Source organism: Lasiodiplodia theobromae (genome assembly GCF_012971845.1).
Source record: "Lasiodiplodia theobromae strain AM2As chromosome Unknown scaffold_15, whole genome shotgun sequence".
Classification (NCBI taxonomy): domain Eukaryota; kingdom Fungi; phylum Ascomycota; class Dothideomycetes; order Botryosphaeriales; family Botryosphaeriaceae; genus Lasiodiplodia; species Lasiodiplodia theobromae.
The window spans coordinates 209,181-233,977 of record NW_023336355.1 but is presented as its reverse complement, the minus strand read 5'-3'; the positions used below and the strand labels follow the sequence as shown (position 1 = coordinate 233,977).

Sequence of the window (24,797 nt, the reverse complement as noted above, 5' to 3'; positions counted from 1 at the left end):
GCTTTTCGGAGAGCCACTTACACCAGCTTGAAACTGACAGCGCACATGTTCCTGTCTTGCGCTACTGTGGCGCTGTCCTGTTGATTTATCTCGCCCTATTCCTTGCCCTTACATGTATTTACTCGGAGTACTTCAGTGCCGAGCCATCAGTGGCGCTTGGTGCTAAAGCATCTCTGCAGGCACGGCGGCACGCGTCTGCAACGTCAGCTGCTTGCATCATACACTTCTCTATTCACTATTCCTACTGGTGGACCTGTCGCCGACTGATTTCTTTTCTAGAAAAAGAATACGGGAAAAGGCAATGGCTCGGACTGTTGCTTGCTGTGATGCGTTCTGTCTCGGCACTTGCGGGGTGAGCTCCCACCCTGTCATGCTGCCCCTCCGGCTACCTCTCACGTAGGCCACACGTGAGAGGGGCTTAGCAGAATCAAGAAGGTAGCTTCATTCAGTAGCACGGATGTCCTGGACGTGACTCCCCGATGGAGAAGAGACAGAGAAGAAGACGGCCTTCGAGGCCTGTGACTGGCCGCTTTGGGAGTATTCGCCCCTCTTTCCGATGCTCACTTGCATTCTTTGCAGGCGGGGTGTGAGCCTCTATTGCGTAGGATCTTCAGCATTCCTGTCAGCTGGCTGTGTGTTCTTCAGCTGGCTACAGAACGTCATTCTCCTCTGTGCAACTCATATATTAACGCCAGTGACCCGCGATATGTTCCCTTGTATTCAGCAGTGCCTCGAACTCTCCAATCAAGAGCTGCGCCTTACCTCGTCCGGAACGATGTATTCTCTTCGAATCACCTCAGCCTTGATGGCTGCTGCCACTTCAGTCTTGTACTTTCCCGATGCTGCTGCCGCTAAAGCAGTCTTTGCCCACTATATGGTACGTCCCGTCAGCACATTCAATCCTCGCCCCCACAAGCTTGATGTACCCCATATCAGCTCATGCACCTTCATCTCACATGAAGGCATCTGCACAAACATCTTATTTTATAACCGCTCCTTTTCTCTCTTGCTTATGTTCCTCAACCCTTTCCACCGTAAACTGAAACATATGAACAATACTTACCATTCTGTCTTTCGAAGGTTGGCACTACCACTGAGACCCATGTCCACACCGATGTCGACGATGCCGCAGCCGCCGGTCTAGACGGTTTTGCACTCAACATTGGCGACCCCCGGCAATCATTCGTGACCGATACTCTCTCCTACATGTTCGACTATACCGCGTCCAACCACCCCGACTTCCACCTACTTTTCTCGTAAGTCTCTCTCACGAACCGTAGTATGATCTCAATAATCATCCTTGCTCCCTCAACCCTTTTCTCCTAATCTAAACGCTAACGCATGATCCACAGCCTCGACCTCGCCGCAGCCGGCGGCGCCGGCGCCACGCTAACCGACTTCAACGCGCTGCTGAAGCAGTACACCTCGCACGCGGCGTACGCGCGCGGACCGGCGCCGGACGAGTACCCGTTCGTCAGCACCTTCTCGGACGGCGGCCTGACCAACGAGACGTGGGACGAGTGGCGCGGCAGCACCGACGCCTTCGCCGAGCCCAACGCCGTCTACCTGGTGCCCGACTTCGACGGCACCGCGGGCTACTACGACGGCGCCGACGGCTGGTGGGACTACTGGGGCGGCGTCGTCGACGGCCTGTTCAGCTGGGAGGCCGCGTGGCCCGAGAGGGCCGGCCTGGGCGGCGCCTTCCCCGGCGATACGGGCCCGGATGAGGTGGTTTCCAAGGCGGCGGAGGCGAGAGGGAAGGATTATATGATCGGTATGTGCTCGTGGGTCTCGAAGGTGTTGGGTTATGGGTTGAGAGGTGATAGCTGACATGTTTTCTTTTGACAGGCTTGAGCCCTCTGCAGTACAAGGATGCGGTGAGTCCAAGTCTTAAAATTGTGTAGCATGGGGAGGAATGATTGGCTGACTGGTTCCAAGTACAACACCAACCTCTACCGCCCTGGCGAGCTCAACCTTCCGGAACGCATGAAGAACATCCTGAAGATGAACCCTGCCCCAGAATACGCCCAAGTAATCACCTGGGTAAGTGTAATATCAAAATTTCATACTCTTCTTCCACAACCCGCAAACTCAGCTTGTTCCCCGATTCCAACTAGCCCTCTAAACATTTCAAACACTGACATCCTGCAACAGAACGACGGCCCCGAATCCCACTACATCGGCAACCTCTGGCCCGAGCAAAACACCGACGTCGACCCAGCCCGCTACGCAACCACCTCCCTCGCCCCGCACGACGGCTGGCAGCCGCTGATCGGCTCCTTCGCCGCCGCCTTCCGCGCCAACGCCTCGTCCGCTTCCGCCATGCGGCCCTTCGGCTCCGCCGAGACCGTCACGGGCGCGCTGTGGTACAAGACGATCCTGCAGTCGACGACGTGCCCGCTCGAGGGCAACGGCGGCGTCTACGCCAAGCCCGACGGCTTCGACAAGGGCGAGGACGTGCTGAACTGGGCCGTCGTCGTCGGCGAAGACGCCGAGGGCTGGAAGGCCAACCTGATCAGCGACGGCGAGCAGATCGGTAGCGTCGAGCTGGTGGCCGGGTTGAACTACGGCAAGGCCGAAGGGGTCAAGGCTGGGTTCCAGCGGTTGGAGGTGGTGGATGCCGACGGCAAGACGGTGAGGGTGGCGGCGGGCGGGAGGTGCGTGTCTACGGGCTGTCCGGACTGCATTTACAACATGAATCCCCAGGTGGTGGGCTTCTCGGATAACGAATCCGATGGGGAGTGTCCGGATCCTGACTGTAGCCAGTAGACTCCAGTTGTTGGAGCAGTAGATACCCAAGGGCAAGATGTGAGACGACGGACCGTAGTTGGCAGTTGGAAGGAAGAGAACGTATGTTTTCATAACCTAGAGTAGCCGTAACCTTTAACACAATATCCCACATAAGAGCATTTTAACGTTCGAACCTTTGACTATTTGTGCTTCATTTAGTCTATTGGTCACATACCATAAAGCCACTTAAGGCTGCTGCTGAATTAGGGTTGATTTCAATATTGCGGAAAACCACTCGGGTTTAATGGGTTTCGTTTAGTTGGTATTGTATGCATCATACCAAAGATCCAACCCTTTCCATTCAGTTCATGATTATTCCCGATCTACGAGACAGTTGCTTCTTCTGCATCAGACTTACTTCTCTCCGAAGCATGATCCGCGCATATACGAGGGGCCTTTTATGTGGATAGAGCCTCCAGTGGCACAGATGGGCTTCAACTGACTTAGTGCTTTAGACCTCTCCGAGATGACGCCAAAGCTGGTTATCGGTATTCCGCTGTACCTTCATGCTCCACTCATTCAGTTTTAGCTTTCTCTTTCCCCCCGTCTTTCGAGTCAGCCGTATCTTCGCCAGCCTTGTCTCCTAGCTCACCCATAAGACCATCGAGGAACTTATCCGCCTGAGCTTTCGATCGTTTTTCCTTGAGTGCTTTTCTCCGTTCCTCAACCTCCTTCTTCCTATCCTCCTTCTTTCTCTCCCGTTCTGCTCGCCTGCGTTCGGTTTCTTGCCGTTCTCTCTCGAGTTCCTCCATCTGCTTCTTGCGCTCCTCCTCATCCTGCGAGAAGTGGAAGAAGCCTGTACCCTTGTTCCTGATCTCTGCTTTGCCATCAAAGTGGGTATCCTTCGGCGGAGTGTCCTCTCTCTTCGCTGCAATCTCTGCCATCTTCTCCGCGACCGTCTCATCGGGGTTGAAGGCAGCACTCTGAATAGTATCGCCATAGATAATGTTCGACGGCATCGCCGGCCTCGCAGTGAAGCGGTCCGGCTCATCGAGCATCGACTTCTTGCGTCGTTCTTCCCGTGCAACGTCCGCCCTCGTGCCCTTCCTTGTCCTACCAAACTCATCGACATACTCGACGAGCTCCTCTGGCTCGCTGTCGGCGTCCTCGTCAGACGATGTATCCGATTCCCCGTTGCCGTGCTTTTCAGCCCACTTGCGGTCGAAATCCACAGCGTAGCGCTCGTCCATGTCCTCGACGTCGCCGCGCTTCATGGCTGCGTACAGACGCGCCTTCTCCTCCATTTTCCGCTTCGAGCGCTTCCATGTTGCCTCGTCGAGCGTTTCGCTGGAGGTGCTGTGGCGCTGTGTGAAGTCGGTGTCGTCAAGATCTTTGAGCGCGCGCTTGCGCGAGTTCTTGTTGTGCACGCTGAAGATGTCGTCCTTGTTCTTGGGACGCGGGCGGCCGGCGGAGCTGGGCTTTGATGACGAGGAACCGGCGGAGATGAGCGACGAGAGCTGCGAGGCGAAGGCGAGGTTGGTGGACGAGGTCAGCTCCTTGTCGGCAGACTTCTTGGGGCGCGGGATGCCGTAGAGCGAGGCATCTTTGTTCGATGACATGGTGGGCGGGGAGGTGGGTAGGTGGGTTGCGGGATGATGCGCAAGGCTGACCTACATAGGGTTGGCGGCGGGGCGGAGGGCCGAGCTCGGCCGTCGGAGGGGCTCAATTTCTATGACACGGCAGCGCAACAACTGCTCCACCTGACGACATAAGCAAGAACTCCTTAAATCCTGCTCAAGAAGCCTCTCCCGCATCGTCTCTTTCCATTGCATCTTCCAAATCACCCATTGCTGCCACAATGTCTCCTCCCCGCCAGGTCTTCGTCGCCGTTGTCGGTATGCGCGCGCACTCTGCCCCACCACGATCCTCGATCCCGGGCTGACACATCCTCTCCAGGTGTCGGTGGTGTTGGAAAGTGCTTCCTGAACCAGCTGCACGCCATTGCCTCGCGCTTCTCTCAGTCGGCGACCGCGCCGACCTACCTCTCCGTCATCCTCCTCTCCCGCAGCAGCAAGGTCCTCCACAGCACCGACTACCGCTCTCTCAACCTCTCCACCTGGGAGAATGACCTCGCCGCCTCCAGCACGCCCGCCCTGCCCCCGGCCAAGCTCGCCGACTACCTGAGCGCTGCTCCCAGCAAGGTCGTCCTCGTCGACAACACCTCGAACCAGGACCTTGCGGACGCGTACCCGCTCTTCCTGAAGAAGGGCATCAGCATCGTCACACCCAACAAGAAGGCCTTCTCCTCGACGTACGAGCTGTGGCAGTCCATCTACGGTGCCGCCGGCAATGGCACGGGCTCGGGCGGCTTCGTCTTCCACGAGAGCAGCGTGGGCGCCGGCCTGCCCGTCATCAGCACGCTCAAGGAGCTGGTCGAGACGGGCGACGAGGTGACCAAGATTGAGGGCGTCTTCTCCGGCACCATGTCCTTCCTCTTCAACAGCTTCCAGCCCGCCGGCGGCGCCGCTGGCGGCCAGTTCTCCGCCGAGGTGCGCAAGGCCAAGGAGCTCGGCTACACCGAGCCGGACCCGCGCGACGACCTCAACGGTCTCGACGTCGCCCGCAAGCTTACCATCCTCGCCCGTCTGGCCGGCCTGCCCGTCGAGAGCCCCACCAGCTTCCCCGTCCAGAGCTTGATCCCCAAGGAGCTCGAGAGCTGCTCCAGCGGTGACGAGTTCTTGGAGAAGCTCCCCGCCTTCGACGGCGAGATGGACAAGCTGAAGGAGGAGGCTGCCAAGGAGGGCAAGGTTGTCAGGTTCGTTGGCAGCATCGACGTTGCCTCCAAGAGCGTCAAGGTCGGCCTTGAAAAGTGAGTACCCCCGTTACTCGTGTCCAGAAGGCTGCATGTTTATTAACGAAAATGCAGGTTCGACCTCTCGCACCCCATCGCCGCTCTCAAGGGCAGCGATAACATCATCAACTTCTACACCAAGCGCTACGGCAGCAACCCCCTGATCGTCCAGGGTGCCGGTGCTGGCGGTGATGTCACTGCCATGGGTGTCTCCGGTGACCTGATCAAGGTTCTCCGTCTGCTGCACTAGATGCTACGAGGAAATGATAGTATAAAAAGCGATTTACTGTCGCCTTAGGATTTTGGTCTATAGAGGAAAGGCATGAAAAATCGAGGATAAATGACTTCGCAAAAGAATTAGCGATTTAAGTGAATGATAGAGAGCAGGGTTGTACTTTGATGACTGCCTGTTTAGCCAGACGTATGGAACATTCAGTTATGGATATGAAACTGCTGATCTGGGCAATCGATGAAGGCCTTGAAGATATAATGCACGTAAGGATTATTCTGGCATCGTTTTTCGGATTTCAACAGGGAGAAGCTTGCAACCAATTGAACTGAAGATTGTTGTTACGGTGCTATACAGGTCTGAGGAAAGAATATAGAAACTGTTGCAAACGGGATCAACGCTAAGTCTTCCAAAACTGGAGATGTCTCCGCAATCACAAAAGAGAACTGTGGGCCTCAGCGCTCATCTGCACTTCCTTATAGTATGGTCACAAGGATGGCACAAGCCCTATATAGAGCCCCTAAACCCTTGTATATACAGCGCTTTCTTCTTGGCACGAAGCTCAGTAACACGACCCATTGAGTTCAGAAATCGCAAGTCTGGCTTGGTTTGGCAATGCTTCCTATCCACCTTGTATCTTCGTCGATCTACCACAGTAGTACCACAGTAGTAGCTTCGCAAGACAAGTGCTTTTGAAGCATAACTCTAGATGATGAATGGCATCACAGACGGTCATGAAATAGAACCGCTGAAGGTCAATAGGTTGCTGGGAGATGAAAGAAATTCTCCATTTTCAAAGGAGGATACGTGTAAACTGAGCTCTTTGTCGTAGAGGTACAGGTGCCCTCAAACCAAAGGATTCAGAGTGCCCGCTCCCCACCTACCTACCTTTTTTTTTTCCCTCACAGCCACTGCGGAGAAAGAACTAGCACGAAAAACAAAGACAGGGCTAAGCTCAAGGCCGTTGCGCACAGCCTTGGGCTCGGCATCCGTCATTGCACCCACATGGGCGCAAAGTTTAATTTCCCTTCCGGCAAACCCATCGACCGTGCACTGCTCCTCAGGATCGCTTCATTCGGAAAACCGTGGAAATGACGTATGAGATCGTCAAAGACGAAGGAACGATGAACATGAGAAGGGAGCAAAAAGTTTCATGCCCGTCCAGCCCTTAGCTCCCGCAAAAACACTAGAGAAGTGCACTATGCTCACCGACCGCATTGACGCGCGGTTCGCCGCGGGGTCGCCGATAACATTGGCCGTTAGCGTAGCCCTATCCTTCACCGTCACTGCCACACATAGGACGCCCTCTGCCTGCTAGTATGACGGACATCCATACCCGTGGCTGCCGTGGCGGTGACCTCGGTGTTCTGTTCTGATAGGTGGTCGGAGCCGGGAGCCGGGCGCCGGAGTCCGCGGACGGCTGCACCCGAGGATACGGCCATCGCCCTACCTATGCACTGCCTCATTCGGCAATCTGTTTTCCTTCAACTTTTTTTTTTCCCTTTGGGCAACAACGTCATAGCTCCTTGGGCTTTCGCATGTGCCGTCCGTGGGTCCTTTTCTCTGCAACGTAAGCGAAAAGCGTGGCTCTCTGACTCGTACCGCTCGGACAAAAATTTGAGGAATAAGCTCGTGAGGGCAGTGAAGAGCAATATGAAAAAGGTGACGGCGATACTAAGGGACGGGTAGCGCAGATCTCTTATGATTGGTAGACAGATGCCCAATAGCACCCCATCGCCCTAAGACAAAACGCTGCCAGTGTGAATGAATGCGCATGTGCGTTAGGCATCTCGTCGAATGAGTAAGGCCTCGCCCAAGACTATCACATGCGAGAAAGGCACCCTGTACCTTGCGCTGGGTAAGTCAATTGCGGTGGCGCTACGCCACATCCTGAGAGCCTCATCATCACGATCCACATTCACCGTTGTGACCGTCGTTGCCCCCGGACCCAAGCAAGATCCTTGGAAATGACCTTCATACGCCTGTGGAGATTTGCAAGACGATGAGCAGTCGGATCTGGGCGGCAGAGACGCGTATGCGCACTTGCACTTCGGAAAGTACCGTGATTGCCTTTCGGCCTTGGAATGTGAGTGTAGTTACAGGTCGCTGCGCCACGCCCTTGGCCTGTTCTCCTACGGGAGTGGGATGTTTCCGGGGTTCCGCTCCGCTCTAGTTGCCCCGGCCGATGGGGAGACCATCCCCTGCTATAGGGTGTTGTATGTCGGCACGCGCTCGGAATTACTCGGGTTTCTGGGGATGAAGACGGTGAGCGAGTAGGTTTACAGAAGTAAAGGAAGCGGTCAATGATTGCCGAGTCAGTTTGTGTTTGAAAGAAAGAGCAGCTGGAATCTACCCAAGCAGTGAAGTTGAGAAGCCAAGCGAGCGAGCGGCTGGGCGCTGACTATAGCTGGGTAGCCAAGGGGTGTCGAGTGCCGTGGAAGCGATCTTCCAGGGGGACAGAGCCACCTACCTGCTATCCTATCCGCCAAGACGAAAAGCTGAATCACGCGATCGTCTCGCGGCTCGTATGTTCCCATTATCGCGGTTCCCCTTCTCACGCGAGCCGGAGGCCGGTACCATCTTACCGGTCTCCCACCCGCAACCCGCACCCCGCCATTACTCGCCGCTAATAACGACACGCGCTAGCCGTAATGGAGCGGGGGGCTGTGGGCGGGTGCCTGCCTCCTTGCGGGGGGACAATTTTAGTATGGGAGTGTTGGATGTATCTCACGCGACACTGTTGCCACCACTTTGGCGCATGAGCCAAGCCGCCAGGGAAGTTGTCGTGGCCGCTGTGATGTGTTCGTGACAATGACCGACCAAAGCCCGTGGTTTGTGATGGTGGTGCAGCTGTGCTCAGTGAGATGGGGCCAAGGTGGGCCGTGAGGTAAAAACAACAGCGCGCGGGCTTGAAAGCGAGAGTGGACATGTGTCAATCAGGCAAGCCATTGTGCCGCGGGTTGTGAAGACTGGAGGGGTGGGTTGGAGCGATCGTCGCGCGACCGGAGTCGAGAACGAGTACCGGCAGGGTGGTTGTCTCTGTTCGCGGCTACGTCGGACAGAATTATTGGATTGGTGCGGGTTGTTTTGCGACTTTGTAGCAGCAGTTGGCTAGAATGCATGAGTCTTTGCTGCTGTGGGGGCGGAACGTGCATCCCGTTGGCTGAGACCCCATGGATGGTCGAAGCTAACGTTGGAGGCCTCGCATTACCAAGAACGACGAAACATGCTGCTGGATCCTTTCACTGCGCGTCGATATGTGTGCATAGTGCTCGAATCGCTCGGGGCCCTGCCGATTCGATTCGAGAGGCGCGGACGAATGAGCCGAGCCCGCGGCAAGTAGGCCGGCAACACGCGTAAAGAGAGCAGCATCGAGCAGTCACCGGCGAAAACCATTCGCGCTCGGGGCGATCATATGATCAAAATCAAAGTTGGCCTTTACTTTTTCGAGTGCATACCAGTAGAAGCAGCCGCATGAACTCTTGCTCTTTCACGTAGTATGCTAAGCATGGGTGTGCGGGGTTCCGTGCAGCCGCATCCCTACTTTTGTAGACGTTGCATTGGAGGCAGCAAATTAGGGATCGCACTGCCCCCATTGGAGCGCTTCGTTTACTGTTGGATATCGCCAACCTGTCAGCCACAGTCTTAGATGCATGCCCAGCGACAAGACCTTGGGGCCGAAGTCAAGAAAATGCCATGGCGATAACGCGGCAGCGGCGGCTTGGTTACAGGTGGGTCAAGCCGACGGTGCTCCTGTTGTGCCTGCAACACGCTGCTGCCGATTGTGGGGCCTGCATGCTGCTGCACGCTGCTGGTCGAGACAGTTGACTGCAAACGATGGGCGCTGACTACGGCCGCGCTCGGCGACGACGGCGGCGGGGGAAGGAGAGCAGCTTGCGCGTTTTTTTAGTCTCTGGGGTGTAGGTGGGAGATCTCCGTGGAGCCGGCGCGGCATCTGCGGCTTGCGGGCAGCTCGGTTGTGGCACTTCTTCAGCGGCTTGTCGCAATCTCAGCCAGAGGGGCGATTGTGGACTGAAGTCCGCACATTGCGGGAAGGTGGGGGAGGGGTTTTTGGCGATGCATCCACAGCAAAACAATAATTCTGCCGCTCAGTGACGTGATGGGAGATAGTTGACGCGGGGCATGACGTTGGAGGTGGTCTGCACACTGCCGGTCGTCTTGTCTAATTGGGAATGGCTAGCGGCCAGAGAGCTGTTCTTGCGCAAGGGCGCTGCAGTGGGAGCATTGCGTGAGGTGAGCGCCGCGCTGATCTGGAGGCTGGCGGGCAATTTGTGTGAGGGGGAAGTGGACAAGAGATCGACCATCGGGGCGCGCGTATCAGATAGAGGGGGCCGCCGCCGGCGGCGGCACCAGGAGGCCGCCACGACTCGCCCAGTGTCCTAGAAACCCGTCGTGGAGTATTTTTTTTTCTTTTTCTTTTGCCGAGGCCAGCGGCTGGTGATCGTTGGCTGTTGCTCTCGTGAGAGGTGCTGTTGCTGCTGCTGCTGCTGCTGCAATGTGCTTGCTCTTTGTCACAATGTCTGACCGGCTGGCAGGCGCAGGTACATGCTACCTACGTGTCAGGCAGATGGATCACGCTTCCCCCGGTTTTCGCTTGGGACGGGCCATCGTCGGCCTCCCGCAGAATTCTTGCAGAGACCGGGCGCGGCGAGGTGCGGCGGTCGAGCACGCGAGAAGTGGGCCGTAGAAGGAAGAGAAGCCCTACGACGGCGCTTCGTACCGCTGTTTAGCGCCGTTGACCGGAAAAGCTCTCCCCACAGCGGCCGCTAGCAGCCCTTTTTGCGGCGACAGGGTGGGCTTTTCCTCGTTTCTTGCATGCCACATGCTCCTGCAGCTCTTCGCCCGATCCACAGCACGATGATTCACACACCGGTTTTGCTCGGACACCCGTTCCACAGCCCCACGCCGGTCCAGAACTTTGCTTTGTGGCTGCAGAAAAAAAACCCCAACGGCGGAACTTTGCGCCAACAGCAGCCAGGTCACCGGCGGAGCAGCGGACAACAGGCCAACCGCGCGCGCTCTCCCCCTTTCCCAGCCTGACCGGCCCCCGTGGAACGCAATAGGGGCCTGGCTGGGATTGCGACGGGGGTAGCCGTGATTGTGGCTCACCGCGTGATAGGCTCGCTGGTCGCTGGCTGGAGGGTGGCATGCGGAGATCTGACGCCAAGGGGCAGGAGCTGAGGCTTGGCCCGGAGCGGGTGGGCTTGGCGGGTGCGTGCGTGGGCGAGCTGTGGCGCTCACACACCGGCTGCGGCGGTGGCTTATTGGTGTTGACTGCGACTCGCGGGCCGGCAACGACGTCGACTGTGCAGCCACGCGGCGGGCGGCCATCACATGGCATAGCCGACGGTGCCGCGAACCCTTGGCCGCCCTACGTTGTGCGACACGAGGCGATGCGCCCGAGGGTGCTTGGGAAAAAGGGCCGCGGCACCGCAGCGTTGCGCCTGCAGCTGCCGTGTTGCTACGTCGCCGGTGGCCATGACTTTGCGGAGCGACTCAGGTGAGGTGATCCGAGTTGGCAGATCGACTGATGACTGCGATGAGGACCGGCCAGAACCTCGCTGTCGGGGCGCGCATCGTATCCCTATTCATAGACGTCAATAAAGAACAGATAGGGCGCACAGAAGCAGAAAGAAGCGGCGGGACGGCGCTGCTGTCGCACCGCGCGCCCCATGTCGCCAGCTTGACGAGGAGTGAGCATTGAATGATGGGCGCCGCGGGCACCGACAGCGCATCCCCGGCGAGCGGCAGCCTGGTCGTTTCTCCTCCCGCGCATCCCCGAGGCGCCGCACCTTGCTAGCTCCGCTCCGCTAGTCGCGCCGATGTGATGATGGTGATGATGATGCTGCGCACGAAACCACTGGCAATCAAAAGAGCACGGCGGAGGTGTGCAGCACGCTCGCACAGGGCTGACGCTGGCGGCAGGTCGGGCAGCAGGGCTGGCCAGCTGGAGGCCAGCTCGCGGTGCGTGTTTCATTCGACGCGAGACCTTGATTTCTCGCAGAGCTGCGCGCGCCGTTCCACAGTCGCCCTGCCGCGGTGGAGCCCGCGGGCCAAAGAATTTTTTTTGCGAACAAGACAGGCGACCGCATGCGGCATCGCACGTCAAAGGCCGTTTAGCCCTGAGCTGAGCAGCGATGCGCCGGGATGCGGTGAGCTTTGGCAACGGGGAGGCTGATCCGGCTTCAGAACGCGCGTAGAGTGGTTCGTCGGGCGGGCAGCGTGGCCGTTGGCGTGCTGATCGTTCACGAATTAATGCGGCGGCGGAGGATGAGACGGGCTGGCGGGCTGCGCTCATCTCGCATGGGGCAGCTGTTTCATCTCGTTAAGGCTATCGCGAGCCCAACGCGAGCGGAGCAGGCGGGCACGTTGTGCAGCCGGGCGGAGAGCAGGGGAGGAGGCGCAGCGGTCAAGGATCCGACAGTGTGGGCTGGGACATGGCTGCACAAGCACAAGCGGACGCCATTCTGAGCTTGGGTTGACTGCCCTGCTACGCACGGGCCTACACACCTAATCCGCCCGCTGCCTGCAGCATGGATAAATAAAGACGACCGCCGCCGCCGCTGCCTTGGCCTGGGACTCCGTAGATCACAGCCGGCTGTTTGCAACCCTCCTCGTCCAGCCTCACCTCTCGTCTCGCTCAGGTCACAGGCCGCTCGCATTCCCGCGCTTGCCCTTGCCCACGTGCGAAGCATTCCGCAGCTGCTCGTCACCTCACACCTGCACCACCGCGCATCTCTGTGCTACGCGAGCCACGCACAACAAGCTTCCTGCTGATCTGTCGAAACACCGAAACACCACCCGTCGCGCCGCGGACCCTTGACGTCAGCCTTATTCCGGCCACTCACGCATCCGTTGCCTGATCCGAGCTGCGCCTCTCTCCTAACTCGCGCCATCCCGCACCGGTCCCTCGACACCCGAAGAGGCGAACCGGAGCCAGCTATATATTGTTCCCCGCCATCGAGCCTCCACCTCTCCACACAGATCCCCCTCACCACCCCACCCACAATGTGCGTCGCCGAGCTTAACGTCTCCAACCTGCCCTGCAGGCACCGCTGGTACCACCTGCTGCGCCCCTGCTCGCCCACCACCAACCTCAGCAACTGCCCGAACAAGCTGGGCATTGAGGGCTGGGAGACCAAGTGCGACTTCTGCCCCTACTGCGCCGCTTGGAACCTCTCCAACACCGACTTCCGTCTGGTTGGCAACGACCGCAGCCCGTCTGTGGGCGGCCTCTCGCGCTCACCCTCCGCCAATTACGGCTCCACCACCACCCTCACCTCTGCCCGCCGCGACAGCCGCCGCGCTTCGCTCGCTCGCACCGACAGCACCTCCAGCATTCCCGCTCTGGGCCTGAGCGTTGTCGAGAAGACGGGCGAGAAGAACCGCGCCATCAACAGCCGCCTCGATGCCTACCTCGGCAAGCACCCCGAACGCAAGTACAGCAACTCGGACGGCGACACCACCGACGGAGAGGAGTCTCGCTCCCTCCGCGGCTCTCTCCATGGCTCTCTTCACGGGTCGGTTCACGGAAGGTGTCCTTCGACCGACGGAAGTGACATCATGACCAAGGTCGACGCGCAGATCGCCAGTGGCAACCTCAACGCCGGCGTCGGCAAGAAGGACAAGGGTTTCTTCAAGAAGATCGGCAAGAGCAGCAAGAGACTCAGCAAGGGTATCTTCAAATGAGGCACTCGCCTGCCTTGATCACGAGATCATCCCAGCCACCCAGCCACGCGTCCTCAGCCTGAAAGTCACGGCGACGATTCGCTTCGTCTGTATTATACTTGGACCTCGGATAGCACCTGCTACCTGAATACGTCGAACCACTTGCTCGACATCTCACATGCCCTCCATGGATGACCACACCTGGAGGGGGCCTCATGGCCACGCCACTCTTACGGCTCCTTCTGTCCTCGACTTTGATGCTCCGAGCAAAGAATGAGTGGACCTTGCATTACTACCTTCTTTTTTCCTTGGGTTTTGATTTGATTTCGGTACTTGGGACATGGATACGGCACGAAAATGGTCAAGGGACAAAAAGGTCAGGCCACAGTATTTGCTTTTCGGGATTGGGGGCTTGTTTCGCCCTGCGTTTGTTCGGCTTCAAGGAGTAGTGCGTTCCGGCGTGTGTTACGGGAATGGGAAACCTGGCGGGGAAACGGGAAAGTACACCAGGCGGTCACACATGGGATTATGGGTTAACGGCTGCTTCCTTTTCGCAAGTAGCTTTAGTTTTTCTTCTCATGTCGGTTCTTACTACACCACTCATGATACCCAGCAGACTGGTTCTGGCCTTTCCGTTTTGGAATCCACCAGCCAGCGAATGAAACTCTATTCACTTCTTACCACATCCCTTGCGGCGTACAATCTCACCTCATCCACAGCCTTTGACACGTGTGCCTGGCATTCGCCGATGAGCCATGATTGCGAATCGGCCAGCCCTTGTCACGTCGGGATCCCTCGGTCGCACCAGATATCCTTTTTTTGACCTTTGTCCATGCCGTTTCCGATGATCGCCGGTCGAGCTGAGCGAGTAAGGAGGAGAAGCCGGTCCAACCAACACACCATAACGGCCCCCACAAAACCGCGCCCCGACTCTTTCTCAGATTAATGCGACTTGTTGCATACCCTGCATCCCTGCCAGCTCCTACTTAGATAACTGTGATAAGGAAAAAATGTCGCGGGAAGCGGGTGAATCCTGTGCCACCTGCAAAATACACATACGGGGCGGGGCGGAACGACAGCCTGTACCGTGGGACGGTGGACCGTCACATCACGTCTGCTTTGGGCCTTCGGTCCCAAATTCGAGGTGGCGCCCCGAAAACGACCGCTGTTCTCGGATGTTCTCTGATATTCGTAAGACCAGACGAGATACGGATATACCACCGTATTTACGAAGGGTTGCACGGGCGGTAGAGTGCAGGAGCTGCAATGCTTATCAAAGGCTTATTTTGGCCCTCGTTTCTTTTGTTTCTGAAGGTTCACAGCAGAGTTTCGAGGGCCGTGCAGCAATCTGTGCATGGCAAACGCGCTGACAGATTAGCAGAGGTGAGACAGCGGCCTGCAGCGATGTCCGCGAAAGGCGAAACGCAATGCGCATTCTCGCTCGTCTATCTGTTGTTGCGGGAGGCACCGTGTCTCCCGCGCCCACCTTATCGGTGTACAGAGGGGCATTGCATCCGAAGGCTATCATTAATTTGATTTTGCTCATGTCATGGGTAGTTGAAGCTATTGTGCAGACGTGCATATAGGTAGAGTTTTTAATTCGACATTCTCGTCTAGACGATAGCTTCAACTACCCAAATGCTGTTTTGAATTTTCTTTTTTTTAAAAGAAAAGCCGAGGCATCCTGCTCTTTTTCGGCTGAAATACCCCTCTGTATCATGCCGAGAACACAGACTTCGGCTGTGGCTTGTGATTCGTGGGACGGAGCGGGAATCGTGGTTTCGTAGCTACAAAGGTGGCAAAAGTCCACATCATCATCATCAAACATGAACCGCATGTTTCGAATCGGGACCACAGAACAATGGCGCTTGGATCACGCTATGCACACGCGACCATGATGGAAACAATAACAATGCGTGCCTGCAGAAATTTTCTCCTAAAGTTTTTTGTGAGGCCTTCCTTGATCCGCAGCTTGCTGAGCTTGGATAGAGTACAGGATGTACGTCATGTACCCCATGATGCTGCAGGGATCATCGACGCGCAACGAGGACTATTCGCTGCCTCTCCCCGGATACATGAGTTACAGCTAGCGCAGGACTATTGATGTACATGCATAGGAGCTGCGCTAAAGCCCGCTTTTCCCTGGCGGCGATGATGCGCGCGCGCGTCGTTGCTCGCACTCGATGCCCGCCGGCGTCGACGGAGGCAAATGGATGGGCGCGCGTGCACACATCAGTGGACGCCATCGCCAGGGCTAACGTGACGTGAGGCAGCCGGGTCATTCAGTCAGCCGGTGCCGTCGCCGTCAGTCATCAGGCAATGCCGATCACGCACAGTACGGCGAGAATGATGGATGGGCAGACAAGGGTGTGCGCACAACTGCGACCCGGCGAAAGCACCTAAACTGCCTACTTTCCTAACCTTATCATGACTCTTGTCCTCCTGCACTAGCCACGCACGGCAACTACAATAAGGTGAATTCCGTCGTCGGGCAGCCAACCACCAGCCGTGTCAATTCCTTTTGCTTTTTCTCCTCCCTCCCCTTCCTTGATGCGCCGGTGCGAAATGCGAAATTGCTTCCGGGAACCCTCCGTACACAGGATGGCCGATGCGTCGGCTACTTCTCCCTCCGGCCTCCCTCGTGATGTTTTTCGTTAGTCGCGATGCTGGCCCGGGCGGTGGACCCGTCCGTCTTTCGCGCGGAGGATCCCCCCTAGCTGAAGGTCCAGATGGGGATGCTTGGTCATTGTGTTTTGCCCGAGGTGCCGGCTCCGGCTATGGCTGCGATACCCAATGCCGGCCGCGGGATCCGTTGCGAGAGCCGAAACTCTATTTCTCGCCGCGCGCGAGCGGTGTGATGCCCAGCTCCAAACGTGCTTCTGACGTATATCGGCCGCCTTGCCGTGGATCGACGAGGACAAGCAACAGCTGACAGGACCCTGGAATGGAGGCTAGCATTGCTTAGTATGACTATCAAAGTTCCAGCCGTGTTCTTCCCCTCAGCCCCTCACGCCTTACTTCTTTACCGGCGGTAGCCGTTGGTGTTGGCGGCGTGCTAGCGCCGAGTATGAGACTGGCTCGATCCATGGTATACGAAAGTGTGGGGAAATCTGGGGGATCCTAATCATGGCAAAGCGCCGGTGCAGCATCGCCAAACCTCGACTCCATTTCGTCCTGCCTCCCGCCACAATCCTCTCCACTGAACTGCCGCTGAAGCCTGGACTGACGCAGAATCCAGCCTGCGCGATGCCGTCGGTGGCTCGCTCTCTTTCGGACCTTCGCCGGCCATCGCACCATATCCCTTCCCGCCCACGCACAGTCTAGAACCCGCCTCTTCCCACATCGTTTCGCCGAACAGTCATCCGTAGCGCGCGCGATACACACACCTGACACCGCCGGCCGCCGCCACCATCCGCCGACAACGACGTCCGAGCACTGCCTGCGGCGCCCCTGGGCACGAGCTCCTGGTCCATCCCGCAACCACGTAAGCCCAGCTCAGCCGTACCTGAGTCTAGCCAGCAAGCGGCCGGTGCTAGCAGTCCTAGTCAGAAGCAACGGAAAACCTGGGGATGGGCGCGGAGGGCCACGTGAAGCGTATTCGGGTAGGCTAGCTCCTTCGCCGCTACCTCCGGCGCTTGCCTCTGTATGGGGGTGAACACGCGAGCGCGAGGCTAGAGCCGTCTGATGTGCTGGCTAGCTTCGCTGGAAAGAAACCCCTGGGAACGTGCTGTGGTAGCCTGTGTATCCTCCCAACTACTATCGCACTGGCGTGCTGCTACTTACCCCAGATGGGGTTACGTCTACCCCGCACCAAATCTCCGCCCCCTACGGCAGGGCGGAGTCGGGCGCGGGGAGGAGGAAGAGGAGGAGCTGTGGCGGTGGTGGCGTCGTGCACGAAGTACGGTAGGTGGTGAGGGAAGCGTCAGCTGGCCCCGCCCGCTGCCCCATCCGTTCGTCCGCCGGCTCCGCGGGCCAAGACGCCGCATGGTTGGTGCGGAGGACGTGTGGTGCCGCGTTTCCGCTCGTGGTTCCGCTCCAAGGTCCATTTCTGTCAACTGCGGTGCCCCTTCTGAGGGCTAAACTTAGTGGCCTCTTCAGTTTTGACTACATAGGGAGTGTTTTGTACTGACGGATTCTTCGAATCACGAAAGGGCTATTTCTTCCATGTGGACTCTCCAATTTCCCTCTAGAAGCTCACCATCCATGACTCCCTCAATCTAGCACTCACCAATCACAGAGAAACACGATCCGGAAGTTCGTGCTGCAGAAGGTGGGTACGAGGTACTTCGCAGGATAAGTGGCGCTGGGCTTCCAATCAATAGATGGATCTCATCATCTTTGTTTGTGTCTTCCCAGGCCATTCCCAGTCATCCATCCTCTGTGCTGAACATGCTTAGAGAAGAAGAGTTAACGAGCGTGAAATGCAATGCCCGTCTCCCATGGAAAGATGGACCAGGCTCTTTCATAGCTTTCCAGACCGGAGCACAAAGAGACTCTTCGAATCCCAAGTGATGGCCAGCACTGCATCAATGAAAGCAACGGAGAGTGAATAATCGGGCGAAGTTGATGGGCCGTTTTTGAATGTGGCAAGTCCGAGTATGCCATAGAAGGTGTCGTGCGGCTTGGTCGCCTTCATCAAGCTACCAATTCGAACCAAATGTCTAGATGAGATTGGAAAGCCCGATTGGTGCAAATCACGCGTTGTGAATGGGGCAAAATTGATCAGGAAAGCTCGTAAAGTACCTCGATCGATCTCACCCCCCTCTAGACTGACGGAGAAATCAAGATAGCATTTAAGCCCGTGCTTGAATACGTTGTCATAGGCCTCAGCCAAAAGGTCGAATCTTATTGATTTGGAGGCGTGGGTGAATATTGCTTGTGATGGCAGGGAGGCTTCTTGAAGCACCCATATGCGTTCCCACCACTCGAGTTTTATCATTTCCCGCAAGCACCGGAAATGCTCTCGAAATTCATATCGGACGTGAATATGTGCAGTTTCTGTTGAAATGAAGAAGTAGGGTTGTTCAGAGAAGTGTTCGTCCCGAGAGAGGCCTTTGAGCAGAGCGATTGTACGTCTTGCGTCCTTTGACGAGAACTGCTGGCGAATCTTACCCACTTTTGCCTTGAGATATTCCTGGCACGCTTTAAATGTATCTTTCTTCATGGCGACTTGAAAAGACTTCTCGAAATCATCCTGCTGGTTAATACATATCGCGGCGTTTTCTGTAGAATGAGCAGGAAGGAAAAAAAAAAAAATAAAGACCGTCGACGAAAATGGCAAAACTGGAAGCGGTGGGATCTAATGGGGAGTGCCCCCTTCCCGTGCCTCGACAGAAAGACTCTTTGGGAACCGTCTTTTTTGCCTTCCCCAACCCGTACTCGAACTTGCGTCCTCTTTCCCACAAGAGGGCGGATGGAAGCTCAGATGCCCTACGTAAATCTTCAGGCTCTCATCTAACCGAGACAATCCATCTTTTTCGGTCATAGTTGGCATACCGGTGTGGCTAAACTTACCGGCTTATATACTGCAATAGCCATATCCTCACCCACCGCATCCTTCGGGTTGAAGCGCTCGTGAAGCTCGGGGAGCAGGGACCGGAGCGATATCATGTTGGGAAGCACTTGGACATAGTTGTCCGGTTTGGCGCGCAAGAGGCCCAGGTGACGAGGCTGGTGACTCCCATCAACCCACAGCGTCCGCGGAGAATTCCCTCGAAGCCTTCGTAACGCGTGCCAGAGGTTTATGGTGGCGTGGAAAACATAGTTGTCGACAAAAATGGGAGCGATATGCTTCGGGATACCCCAAACGTAAGAAAGGGCCTCATAGTCGGGCAGGTCGTCCAGTGACACGGTGGTCAACTTGCAGCAGATGCGGGCACGCCATGACCCAGAAAGCAGTGTGACGAGGCGGATCTCACGCTTCTCGCGATTCAGAGTATTGTAAGTGAGAGGTTGACGCTGGGAAGCCCTTTTGCTTGTGGGGACGCATAATCGGAAAAGACGATGCACGATGAGGGGGAGGTGCTGCCCCGTAAGCCAGCTGCTCATCTTGCGATCATTCAAGGACAATCAAGCCACTGTCTCATATTTTTATGCAATTAACGAACTTGTGTAGCCTCCGTATGACCCGCTCAACAGTGAACATACCCAAAGAAATTGCACCACTACCTAAACAAAAGCTAGACAAGAGACATCGACAGAATATGCTGGAGCTAAGTCAATATGAAATGGAGGGAACTCACGATGACCCAGCCATCTGAACCCCCGTTGAAGTGTATAACCCGAGTCTTTAATGCAAAGCATGATGCTCATCAGTCTTTTGCTAGATCCTCCGTCTTTGGCTTTTCCAACTCCAATCCCAACAAGATACAATGTAGGCGTGCCTCCCATGTCATCTAATCTGGAATGAAATGCATCTATCAGGCATATGCCACCCCCCGTCCAATGAGAGGGTCCAAGATCTTCACCATCCTCTCATATCCAGTGAACAAAATCCCACCGCTGAAAACCGTCCTTCCCAACCTCATCACCGTTCCTCTCCAGAATCCCCTCAACCCGCCATCCTCCCAGAGACTCCTTATCGCCGCCACAGTCGACTCGCCCCTCGCGCTCTGACACCTCGTCTTAATCGTATCAAATGGCTGGGACGCATACGTCGTCACAATACCCGCCACGCTGCCATTCGCAAAGTTCACAGCCGTCGATTGCTCGACACCCCTCATGCTCTCCCAATCCTTCAAGATGTTGTACGTCCCCATCCGAACCGCCGTCGCGCTCGCCTGCTTCAGCGTCGTCCCCGCAAACCCTCTGTACAAGCCCCTCACCACCCCATCGTCGGCCACCACGCCGCGTATCGCCTTGACCATGCTCCCGTGGAACCGCCGCTCGCCGCCGGCGCGGGCGTCGTCGATGAGGGCCGTCTTGATGCGCTCCGTCGGCGTCACGGCCGTGGCCGACGCGACGACGCCGGCCGTCATGCCGGCGCCCAGGCTGCGCAGCGGCGTCAGGGTGCCCGTCTCCTTGTCCGCGAACTGCCGCTTGATCAGGTCGAACGAGAGGAAGCGCACGCCGTCCTTGCCCACCGAGCCGATGACGAGCGAGGTGCAGCCCGAGTAGAGGGCGCGCGGGCCCTCGTCGCGGACGACATCGCGGATTATGGTGAAGGGGTTGGGGCTCTTGTAGGCGGGGCGATTTGTTGCTGCCGCGCGGAGCGAAGGTGGTGCGGCCTGGGCTTGCTCGTTGCGCAGTTGGACGCGTGTTTTGGCGAACTCGAAAGGGTAGGTTAGCGCGGCTTCGATGGCGCCGGCAACGCCGCCGGCGAGCAGGGAGACGTGCACCGGGACGGGAGCGTGGTTCTTGTCGTCCTTGGCGGGCATTGTCGGCGTGGGGAGGGCGGTGGTGGCGGGAGCGGAGGTTTTATTTGAGGCATGCTGCCGTTGTGCGACATTTCCCGAATATTCCTCTGGGACCGAGGTACAGCAATGACGTCGCCGGCTTTTGTTGATTAGCCTGGTGTTGGTCTCCGAGTCCGGGGAAGATTCAATGCCGGGGTTGTGACGTCACGGGGTCCAATTGACCCGTTGGGTCGATGCTCGCGTGATGCCAATTGGGCCTATATGAGCTTACTTCTTCAATTCAGCTTTCAGCTCGTCCACCATCACAGCCATACTTCTCCTCCCTTCGTTCGCTTGCGAAGTGCGAATTCTGAAGACTCATTCCGAATCAAACACTACGAGAAGTACCAAGCTAACTGAGACCACTATTTATCCTTGCGTGTACATAATGGCTGATGGAGGGATTTGTGCCCAGACTTTATCAAGCAAACAGGACGACAAGGGTCAGAAAAGTCACGTGGGCAATGTGGGGCAGAGTCAGCAGGCACGGCATCCCGTAGACTGCTGAACTCGTCAAGACACATATATCGTGAACAACTCAGCCCCCCGTTTTCTTGAAGGCTTGAAACGACGATACGGCAGGATGGAAAATCAACAAGAGTAAGGAAGTCCACAGAGGCCGTTGTGAGTTGGTGGAATCGGAGCTCTGCGGGAGTCTTTGAATTCGTATTAACCAGATGGTCAGAGGAGTGTATGAACCCCGGATTGAACATGTTCAAGGAGTTCAACTCAAGCGCCCTGGTGCCGAAGATCTTCGGCGTATGCACAAGATCAAGAAACGAGCCGCTTCTGCGCGAATGGATGGGATTTTCGCTCATTGGAACGTCGACACCGATCTGTGTGATCTCTGCTCCTTCCTCTGCTACTTGGTAGTATCAAGCTTCTCTCAGCACGGCCAAGACCAAAAGATATGGCCGCCAATTGATGCAGATTTGCTACTCGACTGCTCCTCTGGCAAAATCATTTGGCATCACAGTCTAGCCCATTTCAGAAATCTCGTTGGCCATGCCTGTGAGCTTTGCGCTCTCCTTGCAGAGGCTTTGTGGGACAAGCTAGACCAACCTTCGGACAGTATGTGGGATGACCGAGCTCCGCTTGAGATCGAGATATGTACCTGGTACCCTCAAATCCTGTCGCCTACTTTCAACGTTGGCTTCTCGCATACATCTTCTACCGACCGGGTCCAATTCTGTTTCAGCGAGGAGCCAAGGGGAAGTAGTCTCTCGGAAAAATCAATACAAAGAGTATCCGAGCTTCTTTGGACTTGCATGTCAACACATCAGTCCTGCTCTCGGAACAACCGCCCTCTTCCAACTAGAGCTATCGATATCGGCTTGAACACGGAAGATGTCGGCCCACGGCTAGTCACTACTGAGGGTCAAACGGGGCCTTATATTGCCCTTAGTCATTGCTGGGGTAATGGCGTGGACCATGTCCTTACGGAGGAACGAATGAAAGTTTACGAGTGTGGTATTGAGCCCGATCAGCTAACAACGACATTTTCTCACGCCATCCACATCGCAAGGAAGCTTGGTATCCGGTGGCTTTGGATCGACGCTCTTTGCATCATCCAGGACAGCCACGGTGACTGGAAGCGGGAAGCTTTGAGGATGGCCAAGGTCTACGAAAATGCTGCCATGGTGCTGTCCGCAGCAAGTGGACCTGACAGCTCGAGCGGTATGGAGTTCAAAAGAAGCGCCCAGGTTTTGAAGACAGCGATACGGACACCACACCATTCCATTGGCAGGTTCGTTCAACAGACATTCAACCTTCTCATCAACAGAAAGGAGCCTATCGATTCCCGGGCTTGGACTCTGCAAGAGCATATGATGGCAACGGCGGTCTTTCGTGTCAGCCGCGAGCTTCATTCGTGGAGATGTCGTGAGAAGGAATGGCGTGAGGAAGAGAGCATGCTCCGGACCCCGACTCCTGTGCACATGACAACGGTATCCAAATTCAAAAGCGAACAGGATTTCATCACCCGTTGGCAGAAAGTAGTCATGGAGTACAGCAAACGGAAATTAAAGTTCTCTGAAGACAAACTTCCAGCACTTTCCGGAATAGCCTCCACGTTTGAAGCTCGCGCAGCACAATCTGGTTTCGAGAGTAGGACCTACTTGGTTGGAATGTGGAAAGACTCGCTCGTAAGGGATCTTCTATGGGCCTCGTCGGCACCTCAAGCCATTGAATCTGAGCGCGCCCCCTCATGGAGTTGGATAGCCATGGACCAATCTATAGAGTATTGCGGCACCCAGATTTACGCAAGTAGCTGCTGTCAGATCATCCATGACCAGACGTACGTAGATGATGGAAGTAAGGCGGCACGGAGGGTAAAAGGAAGACTCGTCATCAAAGGCTTTGCTGGGCATATTGGCCAAAATCTAGGGGACGAAGACAGTGTAGGAGAGGCTATTGCACGGCAGCTCGGCCTCTACTCTGCACTACCGCTCGCCGTATGGCTCGATCGGATACCTCGCGCATCAATATGGTATCTGAAACTGGCTCAAGGCGACCATTCCACTGAGCCAACTCCAGTACATTGGCTGATGCTGTTGGAGGAAAATCACATGGATGAAAAGTCGACGAAGGGTACTTTCAGAAGAGTTGGGTTATGCAAAGCTAAAGTGGACGCCATATCAGGCAAAGAGGAAGTCATCACTGTAGTATAAGCAGGATAAGCGCTTGCCAAAGGGTTCCGTCACCGGAAGCTCAACAGTTACTCTTCCGCATCCACCTCCCTCAGCCTCAGAACCAATTTATGTCCCTTCGGAAGTGTCAAGAAGATTCCATCCTGCTCCATCCCTTCATAACATACAATTCACATGTGAAACAATTTCCAATGCCACGATCACATGTTTAATCTGTTTCACAAGATCGTTGCCCTCTTTCTCCTCCTTAACGCTCACGGCACTCACAATTCCGGGTTGCAGTACCCCGAATGCAGCTCCAAATGGTTTCCAATACGTACCAGGAAACCATGCCGACCAAATTCCCAAGACTATTCCCATTACCACTTACCTACTTTCTGATGTTGAGGTAGCCAAATTTACTCAATTTGCCACTGGGCGCCGAAAGATCTGAGCCATGGAACTAATTTCCATATGCACTCAAGCTTATTACGTAGGTAGTTGAAGCTACCGTCCGGACGTAGATGTTTATTAAATAATTCCACATTTACATCCGGATGCTAGCTTCAACTACCTACGTGGTGCAGACCTGGAGTGGATGGGTGGTTCGATGTCATTGGAGGGCGAGTGTATGGTAATACGAGTTGGCATGTTTACGAAAACACTCAGTTCACCGCAGTCCAGGTCAAAGGTTAACTGAATATCTTGGTCCTGCATTGCGTTGGTGGTAGCCATTTTATTCCTCAATTTGTGGTTGCGAAGGCTATTTGAGATTATGGTTCGAGTGATAGGAAATATCAGAGAGCGAACAGGGCCACGCTGAAGCGCAGGAAGAATTGCTTAGTGCTGGAAGAATTGAAAATAGCAAAGGAATACGCCGCCGGCTGGGTATCTACAAAGGAAACGCCGCATCGCTTGAACAACAGAATGAAGCAAAATAAAGTTCAAGACGATCTTGAAGTCTGAAAAGCAAGCAAGAAGAAAACGAAGAAAGAGGAAAGAGGAAGATCAAGTCAAAGTTGCTCGACCGAAAGTACAAACTGAGAAAATCAGACAAGGCAGAACGAAAAGAGAGGCGTTCCTGCCAAATAGTGTTCAATGGTTCTCCACAAATCAATCTCTTGCGGCAAGTGAAAGTCGCGGTGTGTGCTATGCCGCCCCTGTTGCTCCCCTTCGGAAAGAAATTCGAGTGGCAGCTGGGGATCTGACTGCACGAGGTGCCCATCCATACAGCAATGAGCTTCGTGAGGACGAAAATGCACCTCGGCTGCGAAAGT

General features: G+C 55.9%; 5 protein-coding genes across 5 annotated transcripts; 3 read left to right on the top strand and 2 right to left on the bottom strand.

Moving 5' to 3' along the window:
• Positions 1-805: 805 nt before the first annotated feature.
• On the top strand, positions 806-2,769 carry LTHEOB_5425 (Glucan endo-alpha-glucosidase Agn1; the record flags this gene model as incomplete). The annotated part of the gene is made up of 6 exons (XM_035514569.1): positions 806-877; positions 1,081-1,256; positions 1,353-1,774; positions 1,849-1,877; positions 1,939-2,043; positions 2,155-2,769. 6 exons carry the CDS (start codon positions 806-808, stop codon positions 2,767-2,769), a joined length of 1,419 nt encoding a protein of 472 aa, XP_035373715.1.
• Positions 2,770-3,305: 536 nt separating this feature from the next.
• LTHEOB_5424 (uncharacterized protein) lies at positions 3,306-4,349 on the bottom strand (the record flags this gene model as incomplete). The annotated part of the gene is made up of 1 exon (XM_035514568.1): positions 3,306-4,349. One exon carries the CDS (start codon positions 4,347-4,349, stop codon positions 3,306-3,308), a length of 1,044 nt encoding a protein of 347 aa, XP_035373714.1.
• Positions 4,350-4,588: 239 nt separating this feature from the next.
• On the top strand, positions 4,589-5,831 carry LTHEOB_5423 (Homoserine dehydrogenase; the record flags this gene model as incomplete). The annotated part of the gene is made up of 3 exons (XM_035514567.1): positions 4,589-4,625; positions 4,687-5,599; positions 5,657-5,831. The coding sequence occupies 3 exons, from the start codon at positions 4,589-4,591 to the stop codon at positions 5,829-5,831; spliced, it is 1,125 nt and encodes a 374-aa protein (XP_035373713.1).
• A 7,008-nt stretch (positions 5,832-12,839) lies between these two features.
• LTHEOB_5422 (uncharacterized protein) lies at positions 12,840-13,520 on the top strand (the record flags this gene model as incomplete). Its single annotated transcript, XM_035514566.1, has 1 exon — positions 12,840-13,520. The coding sequence occupies one exon, from the start codon at positions 12,840-12,842 to the stop codon at positions 13,518-13,520; it is 681 nt and encodes a 226-aa protein (XP_035373712.1).
• A 6,398-nt stretch (positions 13,521-19,918) lies between these two features.
• On the bottom strand, positions 19,919-20,875 carry LTHEOB_5421 (Mitochondrial carrier protein; the record flags this gene model as incomplete). Its single annotated transcript, XM_035514565.1, has 1 exon — positions 19,919-20,875. One exon carries the CDS (start codon positions 20,873-20,875, stop codon positions 19,919-19,921), a length of 957 nt encoding a protein of 318 aa, XP_035373711.1.
• Positions 20,876-24,797: the final 3,922 nt, after the last annotated feature.